Source organism: Phyllobates terribilis, unplaced genomic scaffold, assembly GCF_046119375.1.
Source record: "Phyllobates terribilis strain yellow unplaced genomic scaffold, ASM4611937v1 Scaffold_10__3_contigs__length_209671492, whole genome shotgun sequence".
NCBI lineage: Eukaryota > Metazoa > Chordata > Amphibia > Anura > Dendrobatidae > Phyllobates > Phyllobates terribilis.
In genome coordinates, this window is record NW_027362770.1 from 201,015,424 (window position 1) to 201,042,276 (window position 26,853).

Genomic DNA, 26,853 nt, shown 5'->3' on the forward strand with positions numbered 1-26,853 from the left:
GGATCGCTGCTGGGTCCTAAAGGAAGAAGGATCAAACTATACAACACAGATGAGGAAATCAAGAAGGCATCTACAATGCCAAGCGCAGTGACCTTCTACAGCGGGCTCCAGAGCGACTGTTATCACTGGCTCTGTTTATTAATAAGAAGTTTATTAATAAGAAGTCGGACTAAACAGTTGATTTCCTAGCAGTTTCTGAGGACATGAGAATAATTTTTTTTTTTTCTCGCCCCCCCCCCACACACACACACTAATCCCGGATAGGGAGGTGTATCCAGCTGGTTCATGTAGAACCGGACTTGGATTTGATTCAGTTACGGTTATTAACCTTCAATTTTTTCTATTTTCACATTATTGTTCGCTTATACTTGGTGACATACTGATTCCTTATTCAACTTCCTGGTAGCTGGTATGTCCCTCCATATACATTATCCATAGGATATATGCTGGAAATGACTGTATAGCCGGTATCTCCCTCCATATACAGTATCCATCAGATATATACCGGAAATTACTGTATAGCCGGTATCTCCCTCCATATACAGTATCCATCAGATATATACCGGAAATGACTGTATAGCCGGTATCTCCCTCCATATACAGTATCCATCAGATATATTCTGGAAATGACTGTATAGCCAGTATCTCCCTCCATATACAGTATCCATCAGATATATGCTGGAAATGACTGTATAGCCGGGATCTCCCTCCATATACAGTATCCATCAGATATATGCTGGAAATGACTATATAGCCGGGATCTCCCTCCATATACAGTATCCATCAGATATATGCTGGAAATGACTGTATAGCCGGGATCTCCCTCCATATACAGTATCCATCGGATATATGCTGGAAATGACTGTATAGCCGGTATCTCCCTCCATATACAGTATCCATAGGATATATGCTGGAAATGACTGTATAGCCAATATCTCCCTCCATATACAGTATCCATAGGATATATGCTGGAAATGACTATAGCCGGGATCTCCCTCCATATACAGTATCCATCAGATATATGCTGGAAATGACTGTATAGCCGGGATCTCCCTCCATATACAGTATCCATCAGATATATACCGGAAATGACTGTATAGCCGGTATCTCCCTCCATATACAGTATCCATCAGATATATACCGGAAATGACTGTATAGCCGGTATCTCCCTCCATATACAGTATCCATCAGATATATTCTGGAAATGACTGTATAGCCGGTATCTCCCTCCATATACAGTATCCATCAGATATATGCTGGAAATGACTGTATAGCCGGGATCTCCCTCCATATACAGTATCCATCAGATATATGCTGGAAATGACTGTATAGCCGGGATCTCCCTCCATATACAGTATCCATCAGATATATGCTGGAAATGACTGTATAGCCAGTATCTCCCTCCATATACAGTATCCATAGGATATATGCTGGAAATGACTGTATAGCCAATATCTCCCTCCATATACAGTATCCATAGGATATATGCTGGAAATGACTATAGCCGGGATCTCCCTCCATATACAGTATCCATCAGATATATGCTGGAAATGACTGTGTAGCCGGGATCTCCCTCCATATACAGTATCCATCAGATATATGCTGGAAATGTCTGTATAGCCGGGATCTCCCTCCATATACAGTATCCATCAGATATATGCTGGAAATGACTGTATAGCCGGTATCTCCCTCCATATACAGTATCCATAGGATATATGCTGGAAATGACTGTATAGCCAATATCTCCCTCCATATACAGTATCCATAGGATATATGCTGGAAATGACTATAGCCGGGATCTCCCTCCATATACAGTATCCATCAGATATATGCTGGAAATGACTGTGTAGCCGGGATCTCCCTCCATATACAGTATCCATCAGATATATGCTGGAAATGTCTGTATAGCCGGGATCTCCCTCCATATACAGTATCCATCAGATATATGCTGGAAATGACTGTATAGCCAATATCTCCCTCCACATACAGTATCCATAGGATATATGCTGGAAATGACTGTATAGCCAATATCTCCCTCTATATACAGTATCCATCAGATATATACTGGAAATGACTGTATAGCCGGTATCTCCCTCCATATACAGTATCCATCAGATATATGCTGGAAATGACTGTATAGCCGGGATCTCCCTCCATATACAGTATCCATCAGATATATGCTGGAAATGACTGTATAGCCGGTATCTCCCTCCATATACAGTATCCATAGGATATATGCTGGAAATGACTGTATAGCCAATATCTCCCTCCATATACAGTATCCATAGGATATATGCTGGAAATGACTATAGCCGGGATCTCCCTCCATATACAGTATCCATCAGATATATGCTGGAAATGACTGTGTAGCCGGGATCTCCCTCCATATACAGTATCCATCAGATATATGCTGGAAATGTCTGTATAGCCGGGATCTCCCTCCATATACAGTATCCATCAGATATATGCTGGAAATGACTGTATAGCCAATATCTCCCTCCACATACAGTATCCATAGGATATATGCTGGAAATGACTGTATAGCCAATATCTCCCTCTATATACAGTATCCATCAGATATATACTGGAAATGACTGTATAGCCAATATCTCCCTCTATATACAGTATCCATCAGATATATACTGGAAATGACTGTATAGCCAATATCTCCCTCTATATACAGTATCCATCAGATATATGCTGGAGATTTGGAGAAACTAGAGCATTTATGCTTCACGTATGAAGGAACTGCAACAACGTAAGACGTCTATGAGATCCAGCTAATATCTCATATAGATAATCTCAGCGGAAACAGTAGCATGTAAAAGTTTGTGCACCCCTGGAGATTTGTGCTCCGATAACTTTGACCGAGGTGTCAGACATTAATTAGCCTGTTAGGGATATGTCTTGTTCACCATCATCATTAGTAAAGGCCGGTGATGCAGATTTCCAGCTTTATAAAAACCTTCTCTAACCTTGTGCCAAAAACCAGCAGCCGTGGGGTCTTCTAAGCAGCCGCCGAGCTCTGACAATGGTGGAGGCCACAAAGCAGGAGAATCTACAAGAAGAGAACAAAGCATCTTCAAGTTGCCCTTTCCTCAGTCTGTAATGTTATTAAGAAATAGAAGTTACCAGGAACAGTAGAGATCAAGATAAGGTCTGGAAGACCAAGCAACATTTCAGTGAGAGCTGCTCATAGGATTGCTAGAGAAGCAAATCAGAACCTCCGCTTGACTGCAAAAGACCTTCAGAGAGATGTATCCGACTCTGGAGTTGTTGTCCATTGTTCTACTGTTCAGAGACACCTGCACAAATATGGCCTTGATGGAAGAGTGATCAGAAGAAAACCCCTCCTGCAGCCTCACCATAAAATTCAGCGTCAGAAGTGTAAAAGAACATCTAAACAAGCCTGATGCATTCTGGAAACAAGTCCTGTGGCCCGATGAGGTAAAATAGAAGTCTGTGACCACAATGATCACAGGTATGTGTGGAGAAAAAAGCCACAGAATGTCCGGAGAAGAACATCCCGCCAACCATTAAGCATGTGGGAGGATCAATCCTGCTGGTTGTGTTGCAGCCAATGGCACGGGGAACATTTCCCGGGTAGAGGGAAGAATGGATTCAATGAAATTTCAACAAATTCTTGATGCAAACATAACACCATCTGTAAAAAAGCTGAAGCTGAAAAGAGGATGATTGTACAAATGGATAATGATCCTAAACACACGTCACAATCCACAATAGATGACCTCAGAAGGTGCAAGCTGAAGGTTTTACAATGGCCCTCACAGTCCCCTGATCTGCACATCATTGAAAATCTGTGGCGAGACCTCATTATAGTAGTGCGTGGAAGACTCCCCAGGAATCTCACAGAACAGGAGGAATTCTCCAAGGAAGAACGGAGGAAAATCCCTCAAACAAGAATGGAAAGCCACTTGTCTGGCTACAAAGCGTTTACAAGCGTCAAAAGGGGGTGCTGGTGCTACTATGTACAAACCATGAAAGCATGCAGGGGGCACAAACTTTTGCTTCGGCCCATTATCTTTTTTGTCATTTTTAAAATGTAAAAGAAACCAATCTAAATGCACAAATCAGCTGGAGACTGCGAGGAAATGACTGTATAGCTGGAATCTCACCGCATATAGGTTATCCATAGGATACATGCCGGAGATGTGGAGACACCAGATAAGCTGCACGAACTGCAGTAACAGCAGACGCCTATGGGAGGCGTCTCATGTCTCAGACCTGCGGTATTCCAGTATTGATGACTATAGAGCCGGCTCTACACGCCACCGACTGGATACATTGCCCTGTGTGATTGTACCTTATCACTGCAGGAAGAGTTACCATAGTGGCTACTGGAAGAGCCCAGAATGCCGTCATTGGCGGAAATCATAACATTGAGGATTGAAAACTGCTGATCAGGAGAAAAAACGCCCTCCGCTAATAACATGCTGACATTTCTCAAAAAAATGGGTCCCCTGGCGGACTCTTCATTTGAACACCGTTATCTTCTGTCTGTGATACGTAACATTATATGATAATTTCTAATAGATCTACCTGGCATTGCTGCAAACAGGACAACCAAAGCATTCTACTGAACCCCACGACACCTTACATTTCAATCATTTTATTGTTGTAATTTTATATATTATTTCTGTATAGAACAATAGCCCCGATGGTGCCCATGAATAATGATCCCCATGGATGATGGCCCCGATGGCCCCCATGAATGATGGCCCCAATGGTCCCCATGAATGATGGCCCCGATGGTCCCCATGAATGATGGCCCCGATGGTCCCCATGAATGATGGCCCCAATGGTCCCCATGAATGATGGCCCCGATGGTCCCCATGAATGATGGCCCCAATGGTCCCCATGAATAATGGTCCCCATGAATGATGGCCCCAATGGTCCCCATGAATAATGGTCCCCATGAATGATGGCCCCAATGGTCCCCATGAATAATGGTCCCCATGAATGATGGCCCCAATGGTCCCCATGAATGATATGGTGCTGATGAATGATGGCCCCGATGGTCCCCATGAATAATGGTCCCCATGAATGATGGCCACGATGGTCCCCATGAATGATGGCCATGATGGTCCCCATGAACGATGGTCCCCATGAATAATGGTCCCGATGGTCCCCATGAATGATGACCCCGATGGTCCTGATGAATAATGGTCCCCGTGAATGATGGCCACGATGGTCCCCATGAATGATGGTCCCCATGAATGATGGCCATAATGGTCCCGGTGAATGATTGCCACGATGCTCCCCGCGAATGATGGCCATGATGGTCCCCATGAATGATGGCCCCGATGGTCCCCATGAACGATGGCCCCGATGGTCCCCATGAACGATGGCCCCGATGGTCCCCATGAACGATGGCCCCGATGGTCCCCATGAATGATGGCCCTGATGGTCCTGATGAATGATGGCCCCAATGGTCCCCATGAATGATTGGCCCCGATGGTCCCCATGAATGATGGGCCCAATGAATGATGGCCTCTTCTCTCTCCCCGCAGGAGTTCCCTTTTTTCACCCTGACCTCGTTCCCGGTGGGCTTCCTCTTCCACGTTGGCGGAGTGGTCAGCGCCCGGTCGGTGAAGCTTCTGGATCGGATCCATAACCCGGGTACGTCCTCCGGTCTCATGTACTTGTTGCTGCTCTCTGTGACCCGGTGATGGGTGGGCTTCAGTGTCTGCACATGGGGCGCTGTGGGGTCCCCTCCAGCATCTCACTCATTGGTCAGCAGCGGTCAGCGCCTCCCCCACTGGGATTTTCGGCTCCAGCACTTGATGTGTCTCCCCCTGTCTGACCCTATGGAGACGATTAAAGGGTCGGCGCGCAATCATCTGTACATTAAGCTCCTGCATCCACCTGATGTTTCAGCTCCTCATCATTTATAAAACCTTTGCTTGCAGTCAGTGAATGGGATCCTCCTTGCTGATGTTTTGTCGCTGTGTATCTGCGCAGACGATCCTCTGAGCTAATCACACAGATCTCTCCCATCAGACTCCCGACTGATGGCTTCTACCTGCACTGTTACATTGTGACAACTGCTCAGCTGTTTCTGTTCACTGTCAGCTAGCCAATATGTTGCAAACTTTTTTAAATGATGAATATGTCTAATTTTAATTTGGGCACCGTCCCTTTAATTAAGGCCTGTTTGTCAGTGCCCAGCTTTCTGTGCTCCCTTCCAGTCGTCGTCCTGTTTACTGCAGGTTTTCAGCAATATTGGGGTCCTCTATCACACCCCCCCCCCCCCTCTCCAAAAGCATCAACACCTTTTATAGGGTCTCTTTCCCTTTAACACCTGGTGATTGTAGCAGATTTCTGAAGACTGATACATTGTTACCCTGAATGGCCGCCATGTTGTCAGTGGGCGGGCCGCGGCTCTCGTAGCACTGTTTTTTGTTTTTTCGGGCTGCTCTGGGTGGGGGGGGTGATGTCCTCCAGAGCTGCAATCACTATTCTGCTCATACAGTCTTTCACTCCAGTCCCATCCAGAGCTGCGAGCACAGTGACTACTCAGCGAGTGGTAAAACTCCAGGGGTGGTCCAGGGTCAGCAGGTTTGTAGTATGGAGTCAGCGCTCTGGGAGTAGCTGCAGGAGCATCATCAGCTGAGGATAGTAGTCCGCCACATGAGTGGCTCCACTGCGTAGTAATGGCCCCTCCCCTCCGGATCCCTGAAATATCAGGTATATGGCGCCGGTCGAGGGAGTTCTGCTCACATGTGAAAGCAGTTTCATGTGTAACTCCACTTGGCCCCTGATGCTGGAGATAAACATGAGAGCTCCTCTGTCACCAGATTTGACCTATGTAAACTATTATGTGCATGCAGGTCATAGACTGCTGAGGACGGCGATCCCTGTATGTCTGGTATAAGATGCCTAGTTGTGGAGAAATCCTCTTTTATCACTTTATGTAAATGAGCTCTTCCAGGCTCTGGGGAGGATGCAACCTGGAAGATGACTCTGCCTCCCGAGCTTATTATACATGAAGGAGGAGTTACCAGTGAGTTGTGTGTGATTATACCTGACACATCTGCTGGTTCCTCACAGGCTGACAGGGTTGCAATATTGTCGCAACATAGCAGAGCTGTGAGAGCTGCAGCAAATGTGTTTGCAAGAAGACCAAGTTCTTTTCTCCTGTTCTGTGTTAGTTACTTGACTCACACTGGTAACCATCACACATCACACTAGTGACTCCTCCTTCATGTATAATAACTCCGCCTCCAGAGCTTATGTTCCAGGCAGCGTTCCGCCTGGAAGACGTCATTTATATAAAGTGACAAAAGGTGATTTATCCACAAACAGGCATCTGATATGAGACATCCAGGGATCGCCGTCCTCAGCAGTCTATGACCTGCTTGCCCGTATTAATAGTTTACATGGGTCAAATGCGGTGACAGATTCTCTCTAAGAGCAGAGAGATGAAAAATACTGCTCCCTGAGAGCTAACACTAAAGCAGCAGGATTTTGCATGCAGCTCTGGATGTGAGTGGAGTAGGGGGTGGAGCTTCTTCTGGTTACTGTGTTACATTGTGCCCGCGGCCCCCCCAGCCCTGACCTTTCTGTGCTGTCTGTTTTTCCAGTGTGTGGGGTGACTGGTGTCGATGCTTCTCTTGCAGCCTGTGGGGTGACTGGTGTCGATGCTTCTCTTGCAGCCTGTGGGGTGACTGGTGTCGATGCTTCTCTTGCAGCCTGTGGGGTGACTGGTGTCGATGCTTCTCTTGCAGCCTGTGGGGTGACTGGTGTCGATGCTTCTCTTGCAGCCTGTGGGGTGACTGGTGTCGATGCTTCTCTTGCAGCCTGTGGGGTGACTGGTGTCGATGCTTCTCTTGCAGCCTGTGGGGTGACTGGTGTCGATGCTTCTCTTGCAGCCTGTGGGGTGACTGGTGTCGATGCTTCTCTTGCAGCCTGTGGGGTGACTGGTGTCGATGCTTCTCTTGCAGCCTGTGGGGTGACTGGTGTCGATGCTTCTCTTGCAGCCTGTGGGGTGACTGGTGTCGATGCTTTTCTTGCAGCCTGTGGGGTGACTGGTGGCGATGCTTCTCTTGCAGCCCGTGGGGTGACTGGTGTCGACGCTTCTCTTGCAGCCTGTGGGGTGACTGGTGTCGACGCTTCTCTTGCAGCCTGTGGGGTGACTGGTGTCGACGCTTCTCTTGCAGCCTGTGGGGTGACTGGTGTCGACGCTTCTCTTGCAGCCTGTGGGGTGACTGGTGTCGACGCTTCTCTTGCAGCCTGTGGGGTGACTGGTGTCGACGCTTCTCTTGCAGCCTGTGGGGTGACTGGTGTCGACGCTTCTCTTGCAGCCTGTGGGGTGACTGGTGTCGACGCTTCTCTTGCAGCCCGTGGGGTGACTGGTGTCGACGCTTCTCTTGCAGCCCGTGGGGTGACTGGTGTCGACGCTTCTCTTGCAGCCCGTGGGGTGACTGGTGTCGACGCTTCTCTTGCAGCCCGTGGGGTGACTGGTGTCGACGCTTCTCTTGCAGCCCGTGGGGTGACTGGTGTCGAGGCTTCTCTTGCAGCCTGTGGGGTGACTGGTGTCGAGGCTTCTCTTGCAGCCTGTGGGGTGACTGGTGTCGATGCTTCTCTTGCAGCCTGTGGGGTGACTGGTGTCGATGCTTCTCTTGCAGCCTGTGGGGTGACTGGTGTCGATGCTTCTCTTGCAGCTTGTGTGGTCACTGGTGTCGATGCTTCTCTTGCAGCCTGTGGGGTGACTGGTGTCGATGCTTCTCTTGCAGCCTGTGTGGTGACTTGTGTCGATGCTTCTCTAACTCCTGATTTGCTGTTTTGAACTCAGCCTTTGTCGGGATCATGGGTAACACCAGATCTTACAAACTGCTAGACTGGAGTAGTTACACCGCAGGTACAGCCCCTCATCAGACACATCGGACCCTCCGTCACCCCCATACACGCCAGCAAAAATTATGGCTGCTCAGTGAAAACCTAGCTCCTCCCATATGTGAGGGCAGGGCCTGGGGAAGGGGGTTCTCGTCCAATCACAAGTCTGCAAAATAAGATCTCTGCAATCAGTCACTAGGGATGTTTGTAGGGGAGGGGTCTGCATTATTGGCGGTGGGGGTGGTGTCCTTCATTATTGGGGTGGGGATGGTGTCCTTCATTATTGGCGGTGGGGATGGGGTCCTTCATTATTGGCGGTGGGGATGGGGTCCTTCATTGGTGGTGGTGGGGATGGTGTCCTTCATTATTGGCGGTGGGGATGGGGTCCTTCATTATTGGCGGTGGGGATGGGGTCCTTCATTGGTGGTGGTGGGGCTGGGGTCCTTCATTATTGGCGGTGGGGGTGGTGTCCTTCATTATTGGCGGTGGGGGTGGTGTCCTTCATTGGTGGTGGTGGGGCTGGGGTCCTTCATTATTGGCGGTGGGGGTGGTGTCCTTCATTATTGGCGGTGGGGGTGGTGTCCTTCATTATTGGCGGTGGGGATGGGGTCCTTCATTATTGGCGGTGGGGGTGGTGTCCTTCATTATTGGCGGTGGGGGTGGTGTCCTTCATTATTGGCGGTGGGGGTGGTGTCCTTCATTATTGGCGGTGGGGGTGGTGTCCTTCATTATTGGCGGTGGGGGTGGTGTCCTTCATTATTGGCGGTGGGGGTGGTGTCCTTCATTATTGGCGGTGGGGGTGGTGTCCTTCATTATTGGCGGTGGGGATGGGGTCCTTCATTGGTGGCGGTGGGGCTGGGGTCCTTCATTGGTGGTGGTGGGGCTGGGGTCCTTCATTGGTGGTGGTGGGGCTGGGGTCCTTCATTATTGGCGGTGGGGGTGGTGTCCTTCATTATTGGCGGTGGGGGTGGTGTCCTTCATTATTGGCGGTGGGGATGGGGTCCTTCATTGGTGGTGGTGGGGCTGGGGTCCTTCATTATTGGCGGTGGGGGTGGTGTCCTTCATTATTGGCGGTGGGGGTGGTGTCCTTCATTATTGGCGGTGGGGGTGGTGTCCATTATTGGCGGTGGGGGTGGTGTCCTTCATTGGTGGTGGTGGTGGTGGGGCTGGGGTCCTTCATTATTGGCGGTGGGGGTGGTGTCCTTCATTATTGGCGGTGGGGGTGGTGTCCTTCATTATTGGCGGTGGGGATGGGGTCCTTCATTGGTGGTGGTGGGGCTGGGGTCCTTCATTATTGGCGGTGGGGGTGGTGTCCTTCATTATTGGCGGTGGGGGTGGTGTCCTTCATTATTGGCGGTGGGGATGGGGTCCTTCATTGGTGGTGGTGGGGCTGGGGTCCTTCATTGGTGGTGGTGGGGCTGGGGTCCTTCATTGGTGGTGGTGGGGCTGGGGTCCTTCATTGGTGGTGGTGGGGCTGGGGTCCTTCATTATTGGCGGTGGGGCTGGGGTCCTTCATTATTGGCGGTGGGGGTGGTGTCCTTCATTATTGGCGGTGGGGGTGGTGTCCTTCATTATTGGCGGTGGGGCTGGGGTCCTTCATTATTGGGGTGGGGCTGGGGTCCTTCATTATTGGCTGTGGGGCTGAGGTCCTTCATTATTGGCGGTGGGGCTGGCGTCCTTCATTATTGGCGGTGGGGCTGGCGTCCTTCATTATTGGCGGTGGGGCTGGCGTCCTTCATTATTGGCGGTGGGGCTGGCGTCCTTCATTATTGGCGGTGGGGCTGGGGTCCTTCATTATTGGCTGTGGGGCTGAGGTCCTTCATTGGTGGGGGTGGGGTCCTTCATTATTGGCGGTGGCGTCCTTCATTATTGGGGGTGGGGTCCTGCATTGTTGGCGGTGGGGATGGTGTCCTTCATTATTGGCAGTGGGGCTGGGGTCCTTCATTATTGGCGGTGGGGATGGTGTCCTGCATTGTTGGCGGTGGGGGTGGGGTCCTGCATTGTTGGCGGTGGGGTCCTGCATTGTTGGCGGTGGGGGTGGGGTCCTGCATTGTTGGCGGTGGGGGTGGCGTCCTTCATTATTGGCGGTGGCGTCCTTCATTATTGGGGGTGGGGTCCTGCATTGTTGGCGGTGGGGGTGGGGTCCTGCATTGTTGGCTGTGGGGGTGGCGTCCTTCATTAGTGGGGGTGGCGTCCTTCATTAGTGGGGGTGGCGTCCTTCATTAGTGGGGGTGGCGTCCTTCATTAGTGGGGGTGGCGTCCTTCATTAGTGGGGGTGGCGTCCTTCATTAGTGGGGGTGGCGTCCTTCATTAGTGGGGGTGGCGTCCTTCATTAGTGGGGGTGGCGTCCTTCATTAGTGGGGGTGGCGTCCTTCATTGGTGGGGGTGGCGTCCTTCATTGGTGGGGGTGGCGTCCTTCATTGGTGGGGGTGGCGTCCTTCATTGGTGGGGGTGGGGTCCTTCATTGGTGGGGGTGGGGTCCTTCATTGGTGGGGGTGGGGTCCTTCATTGTTGGCGGTGGGGGTGGGGTCCTTCATTGGTGGGGGTGGGGTCCTTCATTGGTGGCGGTGGGGGTGGGGGTGGGGTCCTTTATTATTGGCAGTGGGGGTGGGGTCCTTCATTATTGGGGGTGGGGTTCTTCATTGTTGGCGTTGGGGCTTGGGTCCTTCATTGTTGGCGGTGGGGCTTGGGTCCTTCATTGTTGGCGGTGGGGCTTGGGTCCTTCATTGTTGGCGGTGGGGGGAGGGGTCCTTCATTATTGGCGGTGGAGCTGGGGTCCTTCATTATTGGCGGTGGGGCTGGGGTCCTTCATTATTGCCGGTGGGGGTGGCGTCCTTCATTATTGCCGGTGGGGCTGGCGTCCTTCATTATTGGCGGTGGGGCTGGTGTCCTTCATTTATTGGCGGTGGGCCTGGGGTCCTTCATTATTGGCGGTAGGGGCTGGGGTCCTTCATTATTGGCGGTGGGGGTGGGGTCCTTCATTATTGGCGGTGGGGGTGGGGTCCTTCATTATTGGCGGTGGGGGTGGGGTCCTTCATTATTGGCGGTGGGGGCTGGGGTCCTTCATTATTGGCGGTGGGGCCTGGGGTCCTTCATTATTGGCGGTAGGGGCTGGGGTCCTTCATTATTGGCGGTAGGGGCTGGGGTCCTTCATTATTGGCGGTGGGGGTGGGGTCCTTCATTATTGGCGGTGGGGGTGGGGTCCTTCATTATTGGCGGTGGGGGTGGGGTCCTTCATTATTGGCGGTGGGGGCTGGGGTCCTTCATTATTGGCGGTGGGGGCTGGGGTCCTTCATTATTGGCGGTGGGGGCTGGGGTCCTTCATTATTGGCGGTGGGGGCTGGGGTCCTTCATTATTGGCGGTGGGGGCTGGGGTCCTTCATTATTGGCGGTGGGGGCTGGGGTCCTTCATTATTGGCGGTGGGGGCTGGGGTCCTTCATTATTGGCGGTGGGGGCTGGGGTCCTTCATTATTGGCGGTGGGGGCTGGGGTCCTTCATTATTGGCGGTGGGGCTGGGGTCCTTCATTATTGGCGGTGGGGGTGGCGTCCTTCATTATTGGCGGTGGGGGTGGCGTCCTTCATTATTGGCGGTGGGGCTGGGGTCCTTCATTATTGGCGGTGGGGGTGGCGTCCTTCATTATTGGCGGTGGGGCTGGGGTCCTTCATTATTGGCGGTGGGGGCTGGCGTCCTTCATTATTGGCGGTGGGGGTGGCGTCCTTCATTATTGGCGGTGGGGGTGGCGTCCTTCATTATTGGCGGTGGGGCTGGGGTCCTTCATTATTGGCGGTGGGGCTGGCGTCCTTCATTATTGGGGTGGTGGAGGGGTCCTTCATTATTGGCGGTGGGGGAAGGGGTCCTTCATTATTGGCGGTGGGGCTGGGGTCCTTCATTATTGCCGGTGGGGCTGGGGTCCTTCATTATTGCCGGTGGGGCTGGGGTCCTTCATTATTGCCGGTGGGGATGGGGTCCTTCATTATTGGCGGTGGGGGTGGGGTCCTTCATTATTGGCGGTGGGGCTGAGGTCCTTCATTGTTGGCGGTGGGGGTGGGGTCCTTCATTATTGGCGGTGGGGCTGGGGTCCTTCATTATTGGCGGTGGGGATGGTGTCCTTCATTGTTGGGGGTGGGGTCCTGCATTGTTGGCGGTGGGGGTGGGGTCCTTTATTATTGGCGGTGGGGGTGGGGTCCTTTATTATTGGCGGTGGGGGTGGGGTCCTTTATTATTGGCGGTGGGGATGGGGTCCTTCATTGGTGGTGGTGGGGCTGGGGTCCTTCATTGGTGGTGGTGGGGGTGGCGTCCTTCATTATTGGCAGTGGGGGCTGGCGTCCTTCATTATTGGCGGTGGGGGTGGCGTCCTTCATTATTGGCGGTGGGGGCTGGCGTCCTTCATTATTGGCGGTGGTGGAGGGGTCCTTCATTATTGGCGGTGGGGGCTGGCGTCCTTCATTATTGGGGTGGTGGAGGGGTCCTTCATTATTGGCGGTGGGGCTGGGGTCCTTCATTATTGGCGGTGGGGCTGGGGTCCTTCATTATTGGCGGTGGGGGCTGGCGTCCTTCATTATTGGCGGTGGGGGTGGCGTCCTTCATTATTGGCGGTGGTGGTGGCGTCCTTCATTATTGGCGGTGGGGGCTGGCGTCCTTCATTATTGGCGGTGGGGCTGGCGTCCTTCATTATTGGCGGTGGGGGTGGGGTCCTGCATTGTTGGCGGTGGGGGTGGGGTCCTTTATTATTGGCGGTGGGGGTGGGGTCCTTTATTATTGGCGGTGGGGGTGGGGTCCTTTATTATTGGCGGTGGGGATGGGGTCCTTCATTGGTGGTGGTGGGGCTGGGGTCCTTCATTGGTGGCGGTGGGGGTGGCGTCCTTCATTATTGGCGGTGGGGCTGGCGTCCTTCATTATTGGCGGTGGGGCTGGCGTCCTTCATTATTGGCGGTGGGGGTGGCGTCCTTCATTATTGGCGGTGGGGGCTGGCGTCCTTCATTATTGGCGGTGGGGGCTGGCGTCCTTCATTATTGGCGGTGGGGCTGGCGTCCTTCATTATTGGCGGTGGGGCTGGCGTCCTTCATTATTGGCGGTGGGGGCTGGGGTCCTTCATTATTGGCAGTGGGGCTGGGGTCCTTCATTATTGGCGGTGGGGGCTGGCGTCCTTCATTATTGGCGGTGGGGCTGGCGTCCTTCATTATTGGCGGTGGGGCTGGCGTCCTTCATTATTGGCGGTGGGGGCTGGGGTCCTTCATTATTGGCGGTGGGGGCTGGGGTCCTTCATTATTGGCGGTGGGGCTGGGGTCCTTCATTATTGGCGGTGGGGGCTGGCGTCCTTCATTATTGGCGGTGGGGCTGGGGTCCTTCATTATTGGCGGTGGGGGCTGGCGTCCTTCATTATTGGCGGTGGGGGCTGGGGTCCTTCATTATTGGCGGTGGGGGCTGGCGTCCTTCATTATTGGCGGTGGGGGTGGCGTCCTTCATTATTGGCGGTGGGGGCTGGGGTCTTGCATTGTTTTGGGTGGGGATGGAGTCCTGCATTATGGGTGGTGGGGTCCCGCATACTGGGTGGAGTCTTGCATAATCGAGGGTCTCTGCACGACACCGGCCGGTGCCCAATGGGGGTCGCAGAGGACCTGGTTGGTGGACAGCGGATGCCCCGGGCAGCTCATCAGGGGCCTGGACAGGACGGGCGTGGTCCACGGCTCCACATAAGGGGGGCAGACCTCGCCCGGCCGCCATCTTTGACTGATGGGGCGTACTGCGCCCCCCGGACTGTTACATTATCTCTGTTTCCGGAAATGTCCGTTCTTCGCTGGTTTGCGCCGCGGCTTCACCGCCATGAAGCTGCAGTGGATCCAGGCGGAAGCAGCGCTGCGGGCCCCGAGGCGACGGCAGGACGGTCCAGACACAGCCGCGTGCGGAGATCAGGGATCTACCGGGAATCTGCTCCAGCAAAGATCCCAACTCCTCTATTGTCGCATCTGATCACATGACCCGGCGTCCGGGGGCAGCTATCACATGACCCGGCGTCCGGGGGCAGCTATCACATGACCCGGCGTCCGGGGGCAGCTATCACATGACCCGGCGTCCGGGGGCGGCTATCACATGACCCGGCGTCTGTGATCACATGACCCGGCGATCGCATGACCCTGCGTCCGGGGGCGGCTATCACATGACCCGGCGTCCGGGGGCGGCTATCACATGACCCGGCGTCCCGGGGCGGTTGAGAAAGAGACTGAACACAAGATATACTGCGGCCTGGACACATCAGAGGGGGCACAATGTACCGTCATCACCAGGAGCAGTGCGGACCCCGAGCACAGGAGCTCACAATCTACCAGGAACTGGCGGACACAGGAGGGGAGCGGAGCTGCTCTGCGTGGTCCGAGCAAGAAATGGGGGGATTCACATATCACTGCCGGAGTCGCTCACCAGCCACAGTGCTACCGGGGTGAGGGGACCACAACAGACCACCACAGGATGCAGCAAAACCCACTGCGACACCACGATACAGCACGTCACTTACTCCTCTCACCTCCAGAGCTGCACTCACTATTCTGCTGTTACATCATGTCTTATCCTCCTGTCACCTCCAGAGCTGCAGTCACTATTCTGCTGTTACATTGTCTTATCCTCCAGTCACCTCCAGAGCTGCAGTCACTATTCTGCTGTTACATCGTGTCTTGTCCTCCAGTCACCTCCAGAGCTGCAGTCACTCTTCTGATGTTACATCGTGTCTTCTCCTCCTGTCACCTCCAGAGCTGCAGTCACTATTCTGCTGTTACATCGTGTCTTATCCTCCAGTCACCTCCAGAGCTGCACTCACTATTCTGCTGCTACATCCTATCTTATCCTTCAGTCACCTCCAGAGCTGCACTCACTATTCTGCTGTTAGATCATGTTTTATTCTAGTCACCTCCAGAGCTGCACTCACTATTCTGCTGTTACATCGTGTCTTATCCTCCTGTCACCTCCAGAGCTGCAGTCACTATTCTGCCCTTATATTGTCTTATCCTCCAGTCACCTCCAGAGCTGCACTCACTATTCTGCTGTTACATCGTGTCTTATCCTCCAGTCACCTCCAGAGCTGCAGTCACTATTCTGCTGTTACATCGTGTCTTATCCTCCAGTCACCTCCAGAGCTGCAGTCACTCTTCTGATGTTACATTGTGTCTTATCCTCCTGTCACCTCCAGAGCTGCAGTCACTATTCTGCTGTTACATCATGTCTTATCCTCCAGTCACCTCCAGAGCTGCAGTCACTACTCTGCTGTTACATCATGTCTTATCCTCCAGTCACCTCCAGAGCTGCAGTCACTATTCTGCTGTTACATCGTGTCTTATCCTCCAGTCACCTCCAGAGCTGCAGTCACTCTTCTGCTGTTACATCATGTCTTATCCTCCAGTCACCTCCAAAGCTGCGGTCACAGTACCGCTCACTCTGGGACCGCCCTTGGCAGTATTTCTGTGCTCCTGCTGCACAGTGCAGTGAGCCGCTCCATTACATACAGGGGGCCTCGCCGTGTACTTTATGGTGGTCACACATTTTGTAATCATCCCCAAATGATGTGAAACAGGAGCCTTGAGCCCTGGTGTTGTAATCCTGGGCCGCAGCACAGAGTATGTCAGCGGGGCGCAGGCAGGGCCGTTTCTGTGTCGCGTGTCACTGAGCTGCCATAGTTTCTGTGTGTGATATTTCCAGCATGCTGCGACCCCCTCCCCCCACCTCTGGCTGCTGGCTCTGCTGACCCTTGCTGCTCATTAAAGCATCCGCGGGGACCCTCGTAGTCTGCTGGGGTCCCTCGTAGTCTGCTGGGGTCCCTCGTAGTCTGCTGGGGTCCCTCGTAGTCTGCTGGGGTCCCTCGTAGTCTGCTGGGGTCCCTCGTAGTCTGCTGGGGACCCTCGTAGTCTGCTGGGGACCCTCGTAGTCTGCTGGGGACCCTCGTAGTCTGCTGGGGACCCTCGTAGTCTGCTGGGGACCCTCGTAGTCTGCTGGGGACCCTCGTAGTCTGCTGATCACCCCCTCTCTTGCTTGGACCCAGCCTGTTGTGTGTCTGTATGTCTTCAGTGGCTAATGCTGCCCCCTTGTGGATTGTGCGGCTCGTGTCACAGTATTTACATTCAGCTGCTTGTGCACAACAGATGTGATCGCATGACAAGTGCCAGCAGTCACCGCACCACTGCCCCAGGTAAGTAATCACCACCCCCATACGTCTTACCCCAAATCCGGGCACCTCCCAGACCCCTGCACCCTCTACAGCAGCCCCAGTGGTTGGTAGAGAGTGGAGGCGTCTCCCTGGGGGGTAAAAGACTCACCAGTCTGAGAGATTCACATGGCGCCATCTCTACCCCGTCTGCTGTGCATGCTCCATGCAAACAGTACTGTGTAATATTATATTATAAAGGAGTTCAGCTCTGCAGGAAACGCTGACATCTAGTGGAGGGATACAGCTCTACAGGAGGAAACACTGACATCTAGTGGAGGGATACGGCTCTACAGGAGGAAACGCTGACATCTAGTGGAGGGATACGGCTCTGCAGGAGGAAACGCTGACACCTAGTGGAGGGATACGGCTCTACAGGAAGTGCTGACATCTAGTGGAGGGATACGGCTCTGCAGGAAGTGCTGACATCTAGTGGAGGTATACGGTTCTGCAGGAAGTGCTGACATCTAGTGGAGGGATACGGCTCTGCAGGAGGAAACGCTGACACCTAGTGGAGGGATACGGCTCTACAGGAAGTGCTGACATCTAGTGGAGGGATACGGCTCTGCAGGAAGTGCTGACATCTAGTGGAGGTATACGGTTCTGCAGGAAGTGCTGACATCTAGTGGAGGGATACGGCTCTGCAGAAGGAAACGCTGACATCTAGTGGAGGGATACCGCTCTGCAGGAAGCGCTGACATCTAGTGGAGGGATACGGCTGTGCAGGAAGCAACGACATCTAGTGGAGGGATATGGCTCTGCAGGAAGCGCTGCCATCTAGTGGAGGGATACAGCTCTGCAGAAGGAAGCGCTGACATCTAGTGGAGGTATACGGCTCTGCAGGAAGTGCTGACATCTAGTGGAGGTATACGGCTCTGCAGGAAGTGCTGACATCTAGTGTAGGTATACGGCTCTGCAGGAAGTGCTGACATCTAGTGGAGGGATACGGCTCTGCAGGAAGTGCTGACATCTAGTGGAGGGATACGGCTCTGCAGGAAGTGCTGACATCTAGTGGAGGGATATGGCTTTGCAGGAAGCGCTGACATCTAGTGGAGGGATACGGTTCTGTTCGGCAGTGATTGCTCTTGCTCTCCCTGCACATATCCTATAGACCCTATATCACCCACATACTCCGCAGCGCTGCACAGAGCATGCATCAGTTTCCTTCCCCTGTCAGTGGATAAAGCTCAATTACTGTGGTTTGGGGGCTGGTGCTTGCACTGCACGTCGGAGACATAGTGTGCCGGCTGTATTCCTGCAGGGGCCCCTCGCAGATCCATACACACGGGTAAGGAGAGCCTGATGAAGATGATGGTACACCATGCTTTACAGTGCTGCTGGCCTTTCATCCATATTGCTGCAGAGCATTTGGCGCGGGGGGCCGTTGCGCTCTGTCCCACGTGCTGCACCGCGGGGTGGGGCGGCCCCTGCAGGATGCGTCGTCGTGCGGAGCGGAGGATCCAACCTCTCCCTTCTGTTCCTCCAGATGAGCCGGAGACCAGAGACGCCTGGTGGGCCGAGATCCGGCAAGAGATCAAGTCTCACGCCAAGGCGCTGGGCTGCCACGCCGTGGTGGGCTACAGCGAGTCCACCAGCATCTGGTGAGTGGCCGGCCGGGGGAGGATGGGGGTGGTGGTGGTGGGCGGTCGCTCGCTACTCACCGGGGGAGGATGGGGGTGGTGGTGGTGGGCGGTCACTTGCTGCTGACCGGGGGAGGATGGGGGTGGTGGTGGTGGGCGGTCACTTGCTGCTGACCGGGGGAGGATGGGGGTGGTGGTGGTGGGCGGTCGCTCGCTGCTGACCGGGGGAGGATGGGGGTGGTGGTGGTGGGCGGTCGCTCGCTGCTGACCGGAGGAGGATGGTGGTGGTGGTGGGCGGTTGCTCGCTGCTGACCGGGGGAGGATGGGGGTGGGGGTGGGCGGTCGCTCGCTGCTGACCGGGGGAGGGTGATGGTGGTGGGCGGTCGCTCGCTGCTGACCGGGGGAGGATGGGGGTGGTGGTGGGCGGTCGCTCGCTGCTGACCGGGGGAGGATGGGGGTGGTGGTGGGCGGTCGCTCGCTGCTGACCGGGGGAGGATGGGGGTGGTGGTGGGCGGTCGCTCGCTTCTGACCGGGGGAGGGTGGTGGTGGTGGGCGGTCGCTCACTGCTGACCGGGGGAGGATGGGGGTGGTGGTGGGCGGTCGCTCGCTGCTGACCGGGGGAGGGTGGTGGTGGTGGGCGGTCGCTCACTGCTGACCGGGGGAGGATGGGGGTGGTGGTGGTGGTGGTGGTGGTGGTGGTGGTGGGCGGTCGCTCGCTGCTGACCTGTGCCTCTTCTCCCCGCTGCAGTGAGGAGCTCTGCATCCTGTCCGCCTCTGGCACCGCCGCGGTACTGAACCCCCGGCTCCTGCAGGAGGCAGCGGCCCCCGACTGCTGCCTGGATCAAAGGTTGTCGCCGCAGGCCGGATTCTTTATAGGGTCAGACAAGGGAGAGTGTGAGGTTTTCCTGCAGAGCAAGGATAGTGCCGCCCGGCTGGGGTAGGTGGTGTCATTATAGGGGCGACTGCAGGATCAGCACCCCAAAAACTAACATCACCGGAGGTAACGCCTCTCTGCAGACAGAACATAGGGCACGTTTAAAGGGGCAGTCTCCAGCTGACCACAACGCCCCCCCCCCCCCACCCCCGAATCCCGGGGAGTCGCCATGTTTGATTTTCATTATTTACTGTTTCCTCCATAAGGAGCTTAAATCGGTACTGTCCCTTTAAATTCAGATAAATCCGTTTTATATTACAGTACAGCTGGAGGCGTGGCCTACGCTGCATCCACCCATAGTTTCCCATGATTGGGGTGCGACTGCCCCTTTAAATATCACAGCCAAATAAGAAGCACAAAATGAACTAACCCAAAGGATCAGCGCGATGATCAGCACCTCCAGAGCTGCACTCACTATTCTGCTGTTACATCATGTCTTATCCTCCAGTCACCTCCAGAGCTGCACTCACTATTCTGCTGTTACATCATGTCTTATCCTCCAGTCACCTCCAGAGCTGCAGTCACTATTCTGCTGTTACATGGTGTTTTGTCCTCCAGTTACCTCCAGAGCTGCAGTCACTATTCTGCTGTTACATCGTGTCTTATCCTCCAGTCACCTCCAGAGCTGCAGTCACTATTCTGCTGTTACATCATGTCTTATCCTCCAGTCACCTCCAGAGCTGCACTCACTGTTCTGCTGTTACATTGTGTATTATCCTCCAGTCACCTCCAGAGCTGTAGTCAGTTTTATCCGTGGTGTGGTTGCAGCTCTTGCTGTGAGTGGAGCAGACCTCGCTGTGTGGTTGCAGCTCTGGCTGTGAGTGGAGCAGATCTCGCTGTGTGGTTGCAGCTTTGGCTGTGAGTGGAGCCGACCCGGCGGTGCTCTCCCTGCTCACCCGTGCTCTCCCCCGCGCTCTCCCCCGCACAGGCCTGAGGACGCCCCGCTGTCGCCGCCCTGCGCCTTCTGCCACATCCCGTACGACGAGCTGAACATGCCGTTCCCCGCGCACCTGACGCTGTGCTGCAGCTGCCGCCGGCAGAAGGTCCCGGACGTCCTGTTCACCACCATCGACCTCCCGGCCGAGACCCCCATCGTGGGGAAGGGCTGCCTGATCCAGGCCAGGTACTGACCGTGCCCGGCGGGGCTCTGTCTGTCTGTCTGCCTCGCTCGCTGGCGCTGTCTGTCTGCCTCGCTCGCTGGCGCTGTCTGTCTGCCTCGCTCGCTGGCGCTGTCTGTCTGCCTCGCTCGCTGGCGCTGTCTGTCTGCCTCGCTCGCTGGCGCTGTCTGTCTGCCTCGCTCGCTGGCGCTGTCTGTCTGCCTCGCTCGCTGGCGCTGTCTGTCTGCCTCGCTCGCTGGCGCTGTCTGTCTGCCTCGCTCGCTGGCGCTGTCTGTCTGCCTCGCTCGCTGGCGCTGTCTGTCTGCCTCGCTCGCTGGCGCTGTCTGTCTGCCTCGCTCGCTGGCGCTGTCTGTCTGCCTCGCTCGCTGGCGCTGTCTGTCTGCCTCGCTCGCTGGCGCTGTCTGTCTGTCTGCCTCGCTCGCTGGCGCTGTCTGTCTGTCTGCCTCGCTCGCTGGCGCTGTCTGTCTGTCTGCCTCGCTCGCTGGCGCTGTCTGTCTGTCTGCCTCGCCCGCTGGCGCTGTCTGTCTGTCTGCCTCGCCCGCTGGCGCTGTCTGTCTGTCTGCCTCGCCCGCTGGCGCTGTCTGTCTGTCTGCCTCGCCCGCTGGCGCTGTCTGTCTGTCTGCCTCGCCCGCTGGCGCTGTCTGTCTGTCTGTCTGCCTCGCCCGCTGGCGCTGTCTGTCTGTCTGTCTGCCTCGCCCGCTGGCGCTGTCTGTCTGTCTGTCTGCCTCGCCCGCTGGCGCTGTCTGTCTGTCTGTCTGCCTCGCCCGCTGGCGCTGTCTGTCTGTCTGTCTGCCTCGCCCGCTGGCGCTGTCTCGCCGGCGTCTCACCTGCTCTCTCACTCAGGTTGTGTCGTCTGAAGAAGAAGGCGCAGGCGGAGGCCAATGCCACCGCCATCAGCAACCTGCTGCCCTTCCTGGAGTACGAGCTGCACACGCAGCTGATGAACAAGCTGAAGCTGAAGTCCATGAACGCGCTGTTCGGGCTGCGGATCCAGATCACCGTGGGCGAGAACATGCTGCTGGGCCTGGCGGTGAGCGGCGGACCCTCCGACTGCGGCCCCATAGTACAGGGCGCGGCCCTCCCCCCATAGTACAGGGCGCGGCCCACCCCCCATAGTACAGGGCGCGGCCCACCCCCCATAGTACAGGGCGCGGCCCTCCCCCCATAGTACAGGGCGCGGCCCTCCCCCCATAGTACAGGGCGCGGCCCACCCCCCATAGTACAGGGCGCGGCCCACCCCCCATAGTACAGGGCGCGGCCCTCCCCCCATAGTACAGGGCGCGCGCCCCCCCCATACCAGGTGGCATGGCGGTAACTGGGGCTTCTCTTAGTCTGCCACAGGGGTGTACCTGGCCTCACTCCCCACCCCCGGGGGCATCCAGATCTCCGGCAAGACCCCCAGCAGCGACGGCCCCTACGAGCAGCACATCTGCCACATGCAGAAGAAAATCAACGAGACCATCGCCAAGAACAAGGAGCTGTACGAGATCACCCCCCCGGTGAGCGGCATCGAGGGTGGGGGGGGGTGGCGGCGGGGTGTGTTGCGGTGGTGGAGTGTGGTGGTGGCTGCTGGGTGTGTGGCTGCTGGGTGTGTGGTGGCGGCGGGGTGTGTGGCGGCGGAGGGGGGTGTGGCGACGTCGGTGATACTTTGTGTCCTCACGGTGCCGCTTGTTCTTCTCCTGCAGGAGATCCCGGAGGAGGCGCTCGGATCTCCCATCCCGGAGTCGCGGCAGAGGACGAGGCTGCTGCGCTCGCAGTCTGAGAGCTCCGATGAGCTGGTGGAGCTGGACCTGTCTCACGGGAAGAAGGACGCCTTCGTCCTGGAGGTGAGCGCTACAGAGCCTGCGCAGCACATCTACTGCCCCCCGACCCTGCGCGGCGCGTCTGCCGCCCTCCCCCCCGACCCTGCGCGGCGCGTCTGCCGCCCTCCCCCCCGACCCTGCGCGGCGCGTCTGCCGCCCTCCCCCCCGACCCTGCGCGGCGCGTCTGCCGCCCTCCCCCCCCGACCCTGCGCGGCGCGTCTGCCGCCCTCCCCCCCCGACCCTGCGCGGCGCGTCTGCCGCCCTCCCCCCCCGACCCTGCGCGGCGCGTCTGCCGCCCTCCCCCCCGACCCTGCGCGGCGCGTCTGCCGCCCTCCCCCCCGACCCTGCGCGGCGCGTCTGCCGCCCTCCCCCCCGACCCTGCGCGGCGCGTCTGCCGCCCTCCCCCCCGACCCTGCGCGGCGCGTCTGCCGCCCTCCCCCCCGACCCTGCGCGGCGCGTCTGCCGCCCTCCCCCCCGACCCTGCGCGGCGCGTCTGCCGCCCTCCCCCCCGACCCTGCGCGGCGCGTCTGCCGCCCTCCCCCCCGACCCTGCGCGGCGCGTCTGCCGCCCTCCCCCCCGACCCTGCGCGGCGCGTCTGCCGCCCTCCCCCCCGACCCTGCGCGGCGCGTCTGCCGCCCTCCCCCCCGACCCTGCGCGGCGCGTCTGCCGCCCTCCCCCCCGACCCTGCGCGGCGCGTCTGCCGCCCTCCCCCCCGACCCTGCGCGGCGCGTCTGCCGCCCTCCCCCCCGACCCTGCGCGGCGCGTCTGCCGCCCTCCCCCCGACCCTGCGCGGCGCGTCTGCCGCCCTCCCCCCGACCCTGCGCGGCGCGTCTGCCGCCCTCCCCCCGACCCTGCGCGGCGCGTCTGCCGCCCTCCCCCCGACCCTGCGCGGCGCGTCTGCCGCCCTCCCCCCGACCCTGCGCGGCGCGTCTGCCGCCCTCCCCCCGACCCTGCGCGGCGCGTCTGCCGCCCTCCCCCCGACCCTGCGCGGCGCGTCTGCCGCCCTCCCCCCGACCCTGCGCGGCGCGTCTGCCGCCCTCCCCCCGACCCTGCGCGGCGCGTCTGCCGCCCTCCCCCCGACCCTGCGCGGCGCGTCTGCCGCCCTCCCCCCGACCCTGCGCGGCGCGTCTGCCGCCCTCCCCCCGACCCTGCGCGGCGCGTCTGCCGCCCTCCCCCCGACCCTGCGCGGCGCGTCTGCCGCCCTCCCCCCGACCCTGCGCGGCGCGTCTGCTGCCCTCCCCCCGACCCTGCGCGGCGCGTCTGCCGCCCTCCCCCCGACCCTGCGCGGCGCGTCTGCCGCCCTCCCCCCGACCCTGCGCGGCGCGTCTGCCGCCCTCCCCCCGACCCTGCGCGGCGCGTCTGCCGCCCTCCCCCCGACCCTGCGCGGCGCGTCTGCCGCCCTCCCCCCGACCCTGCGCGGCGCGTCTGCCGCCCTCCCCCCGACCCTGCGCGGCGCGTCTGCCGCCCTCCCCCCGACCCTGCGCGGCGCGTCTGCCGCCCTCCCCCCGACCCTGCGCGGCGCGTCTGCCGCCCTCCCCCCGACCCTGCGCGGCGCGTCTGCCGCCCTCCCCCCGACCCTGCGCGGCGCGTCTGCCGCCCTCCCCCCGACCCTGCGCGGCGCGTCTGCCGCCCTCCCCCCGACCCTGCGCGGCGCGTCTGCCGCCCTCCCCCCGACCCTGCGCGGCGCGTCTGCCGCCCTCCCCCCGACCCTGCGCGGCGCGTCTGCCGCCCTCCCCCCGACCCTGCGCGGCGCGTCTGCCGCCCTCCCCCCGACCCTGCGCGGCGCGTCTGCCGCCCTCCCCCCGACCCTGCGCGGCGCGTCTGCCGCCCTCCCCCCGACCCTGCGCGGCGCGTCTGCCGCCCTCCCCCCGACCCTGCGCGGCGCGTCTGCCGCCCTCCCCCCGACCCTGCGCGGCGCGTCTGCCGCCCTCCCCCCGACCCTGCGCGGCGCGTCTGCCGCCCTCCCCCCGACCCTGCGCGGCGCGTCTATATTGTCAGATAAGTAGAAACTGTCGTTTTTATGCTCCAGTAAAATCTTAAAACTAGAGATTTTTTTTTTTTATCTCTCAGATTGATGACACTGACGCTGTAGAAGACGTCCACTCACTGCTGACCGACGTCCCTCCACCCCCAGGTGCATTATAGGAGGAAGTACTCCAGAGCTGCACTCACTATTCTGCTGGTTTGTACTGAAAACAGTTAGTAAGTTTGTGACCAATGTTCAACTGAGATCTGATGTGCAATAGAGCAAATGTAATGTATGTACACAGTGACTGCACCAGCAGAATAGTGAGTGCAGCTCTGGAGTATAATACAGGATGTAACTCGGGGTCAGTAATGTATGTACACAGTGACTGCACCAGCAGAATAGTGAGTGCAGCTCTGGGGTATAATACAGGAGGTAACTCAGGATCAGTAATGTAATGTATGTACACAGTGACTGCACCAGCAGAATAGTGAGTGCAGCTCGGGAGTATAATACAGGAGGTAACTCAGGATCAGTAATGTAATGTATGTACACAGTGACAGTGTTATGCACACGCCCGGACTGACTGGCGTGTGCGGGTGTTGTGGTTCCACTGGACCATGGACCGGAGAGTGCCTGGAGGGGCGTGACTAAGTATCTGGCCGATCCGACCAAGGTGGCACGACGGCATACGACGCCAGTGCACCAGGGAGAAACCGGGCAGAGGGACCAAGTGCTACTCCAGGTCAAACTCCGGACACAGGGGTTGACCCACACTGGGATTACTGGAACAGGCAGGTTAGGCTGGCACAGACTGGTGGATATAAGCAAACACGGCAGGTATGCAGATGGGTGGATACAGGCGATTATGCAGGCAGGGAGGTACTGGCCGAAAGGACGGGCTGGAGCACAGAAAGGTTAAGACCCAGTACAGACTGGGTCACAGAACCGCAGATGCGGTAGACAACCACAGCAGAAGCGGTGGGCAAGAACAGAGCAGGACGGGACTGCCGGAGCAGCGGGCAGAAGCAGGGCAGGACAGGACTGCCGGAGCAGCGGGCAGAAGCAGGGCAGGACAGGACTGCCGGAGCAGCGGGCAGAAGCAGGGCAGGACAGGACTGCCGGAGCAGCGGGCAGAAGCAGGGCAGGACAGGACTGCCGGAGCAGCGGGCAGAAGCAGGGCAGGACAGGACTGCCGGAGCAGCGGGCAGAAGCAGGGCAGGACAGGACTGCCGGAGCAGCGGGCAGAAGCAGGGCAGGACAGGACTGCCGGAGCAGCGGGCAGAAGCAAGGCAGGACAGGACTGCCGGAGCAGTGAGCAAAAGGGTCAGAGCGGAGCAAGGCTGCGGAGCAGTGAGCAAGGAGTCAGAGCAGGCTAGAACCGCCGGAGCGGTGAGCAAAGGAGTCAGAGCAGGCTAGAACCGCCGGAGCGGTGAGCAAAGGAGTCAGAGCAGGCTAGAACCGCCGGAGCAGTGAGCAAAGGAGTCAGAGCAGGCTAGAACCGCCGGAGCGGTGGGCAAAGGAGTCAGAGCAGGCTAGAACCGCCGGAGCGGTGAGCAAAGGAGTCAGAGCAGGCAAGGCTGAGTAGGGGGGACAGGGCTCTGTTCACACGGAACAGACAGGAAGGGAAAGGCAGAGCCAGACACCCACAGGGTACTTGCAGAGAAGTAGCGAGTGGACCACAAACTCACAAACGGGAGTACAGAGACAACAAGCAGGAGTTAGGTACGAGTTCAGACTCTGCAGAAAAAGGAAGGGAACGGACATAGAGGCAAAACAGGTAAAGGATAGGAGAGAGTTCAGACTGGAACTGAGTGTACGGAGGAGACCGACACTGCAGCGGAATACAGGAGCGGGTCTGGGAATACGGCCCCCAGAGAGGCAGGACGAACAGGCAAGGAGCGTGTTCAGACAGGTCAGACAAGATACAGGAACGGGTCTAGGTAATCGGCCCCTAGAAGGCAGGAGGAACAGGCTAGGAGCGTGTTCAGACAGGCCTGGAAATACAGCCTCCAGGATAGGCAGACAAGAGAACACAGAACGGGACCTGGCACCTTCAGAGTGCAAGCACACACTGAATGAAACACTATGCTCAGGCAGGGATAGATGGGAGCAGCTGAGCTATATACCAGGTGACAGACAGCAATAGGCTGAGGACGCACAAGGGGTGTGACCCACAGCAGGTACAAAAAGCAGGAAGTGATCGGGCGCCGCCCTTAAGCAGCAGAAACAGACACAAACAGACAGCATGGAGGGAAGCCAGAGAGACACTCTGGACTGGAGACCATGTGCGCGCTCTTGCACAGTGGGAGATGGACCACCATGGAAGGGCGCCGCCAGGTATGTTACAGTACCCCCCCCCCTTACGCCCCCTCTTCTTCAGGCCTGCCAGAATCTTCCGCAGGGA

General features: G+C 57.4%; 1 protein-coding gene across 9 annotated transcripts in view; it reads left to right on the forward strand.

Moving 5' to 3' along the window:
• C2CD5 (C2 calcium dependent domain containing 5) overlaps positions 1-26,853 on the forward strand; it is a 75,327-nt gene that overhangs the window by 28,585 nt on the left and 19,889 nt on the right. For 6 of the 9 annotated variants that reach the window (XM_073650533.1, XM_073650540.1, XM_073650534.1 and 3 more), the window contains 8 exons: positions 5,532-5,640; positions 18,533-18,647; positions 19,375-19,563; positions 20,489-20,683; positions 21,522-21,708; positions 22,010-22,177; positions 22,364-22,504; positions 24,551-24,614. In XM_073650533.1, the coding sequence (XP_073506634.1) occupies positions 5,532-5,640; positions 18,533-18,647; positions 19,375-19,563; positions 20,489-20,683; positions 21,522-21,708; positions 22,010-22,177; positions 22,364-22,504; positions 24,551-24,614 (1,168 nt within the window). Of the gene's footprint in view, positions 1-5,531; positions 5,641-16,662; positions 17,032-18,532; positions 18,648-19,374; positions 19,564-20,488; positions 20,684-21,521; positions 21,709-22,009; positions 22,178-22,363; positions 22,505-24,550; positions 24,615-26,853 lie in introns of those variants that run through there. The other 3 variants (XM_073650535.1, XM_073650539.1, XM_073650537.1) reach the window with 3 other exon arrangements.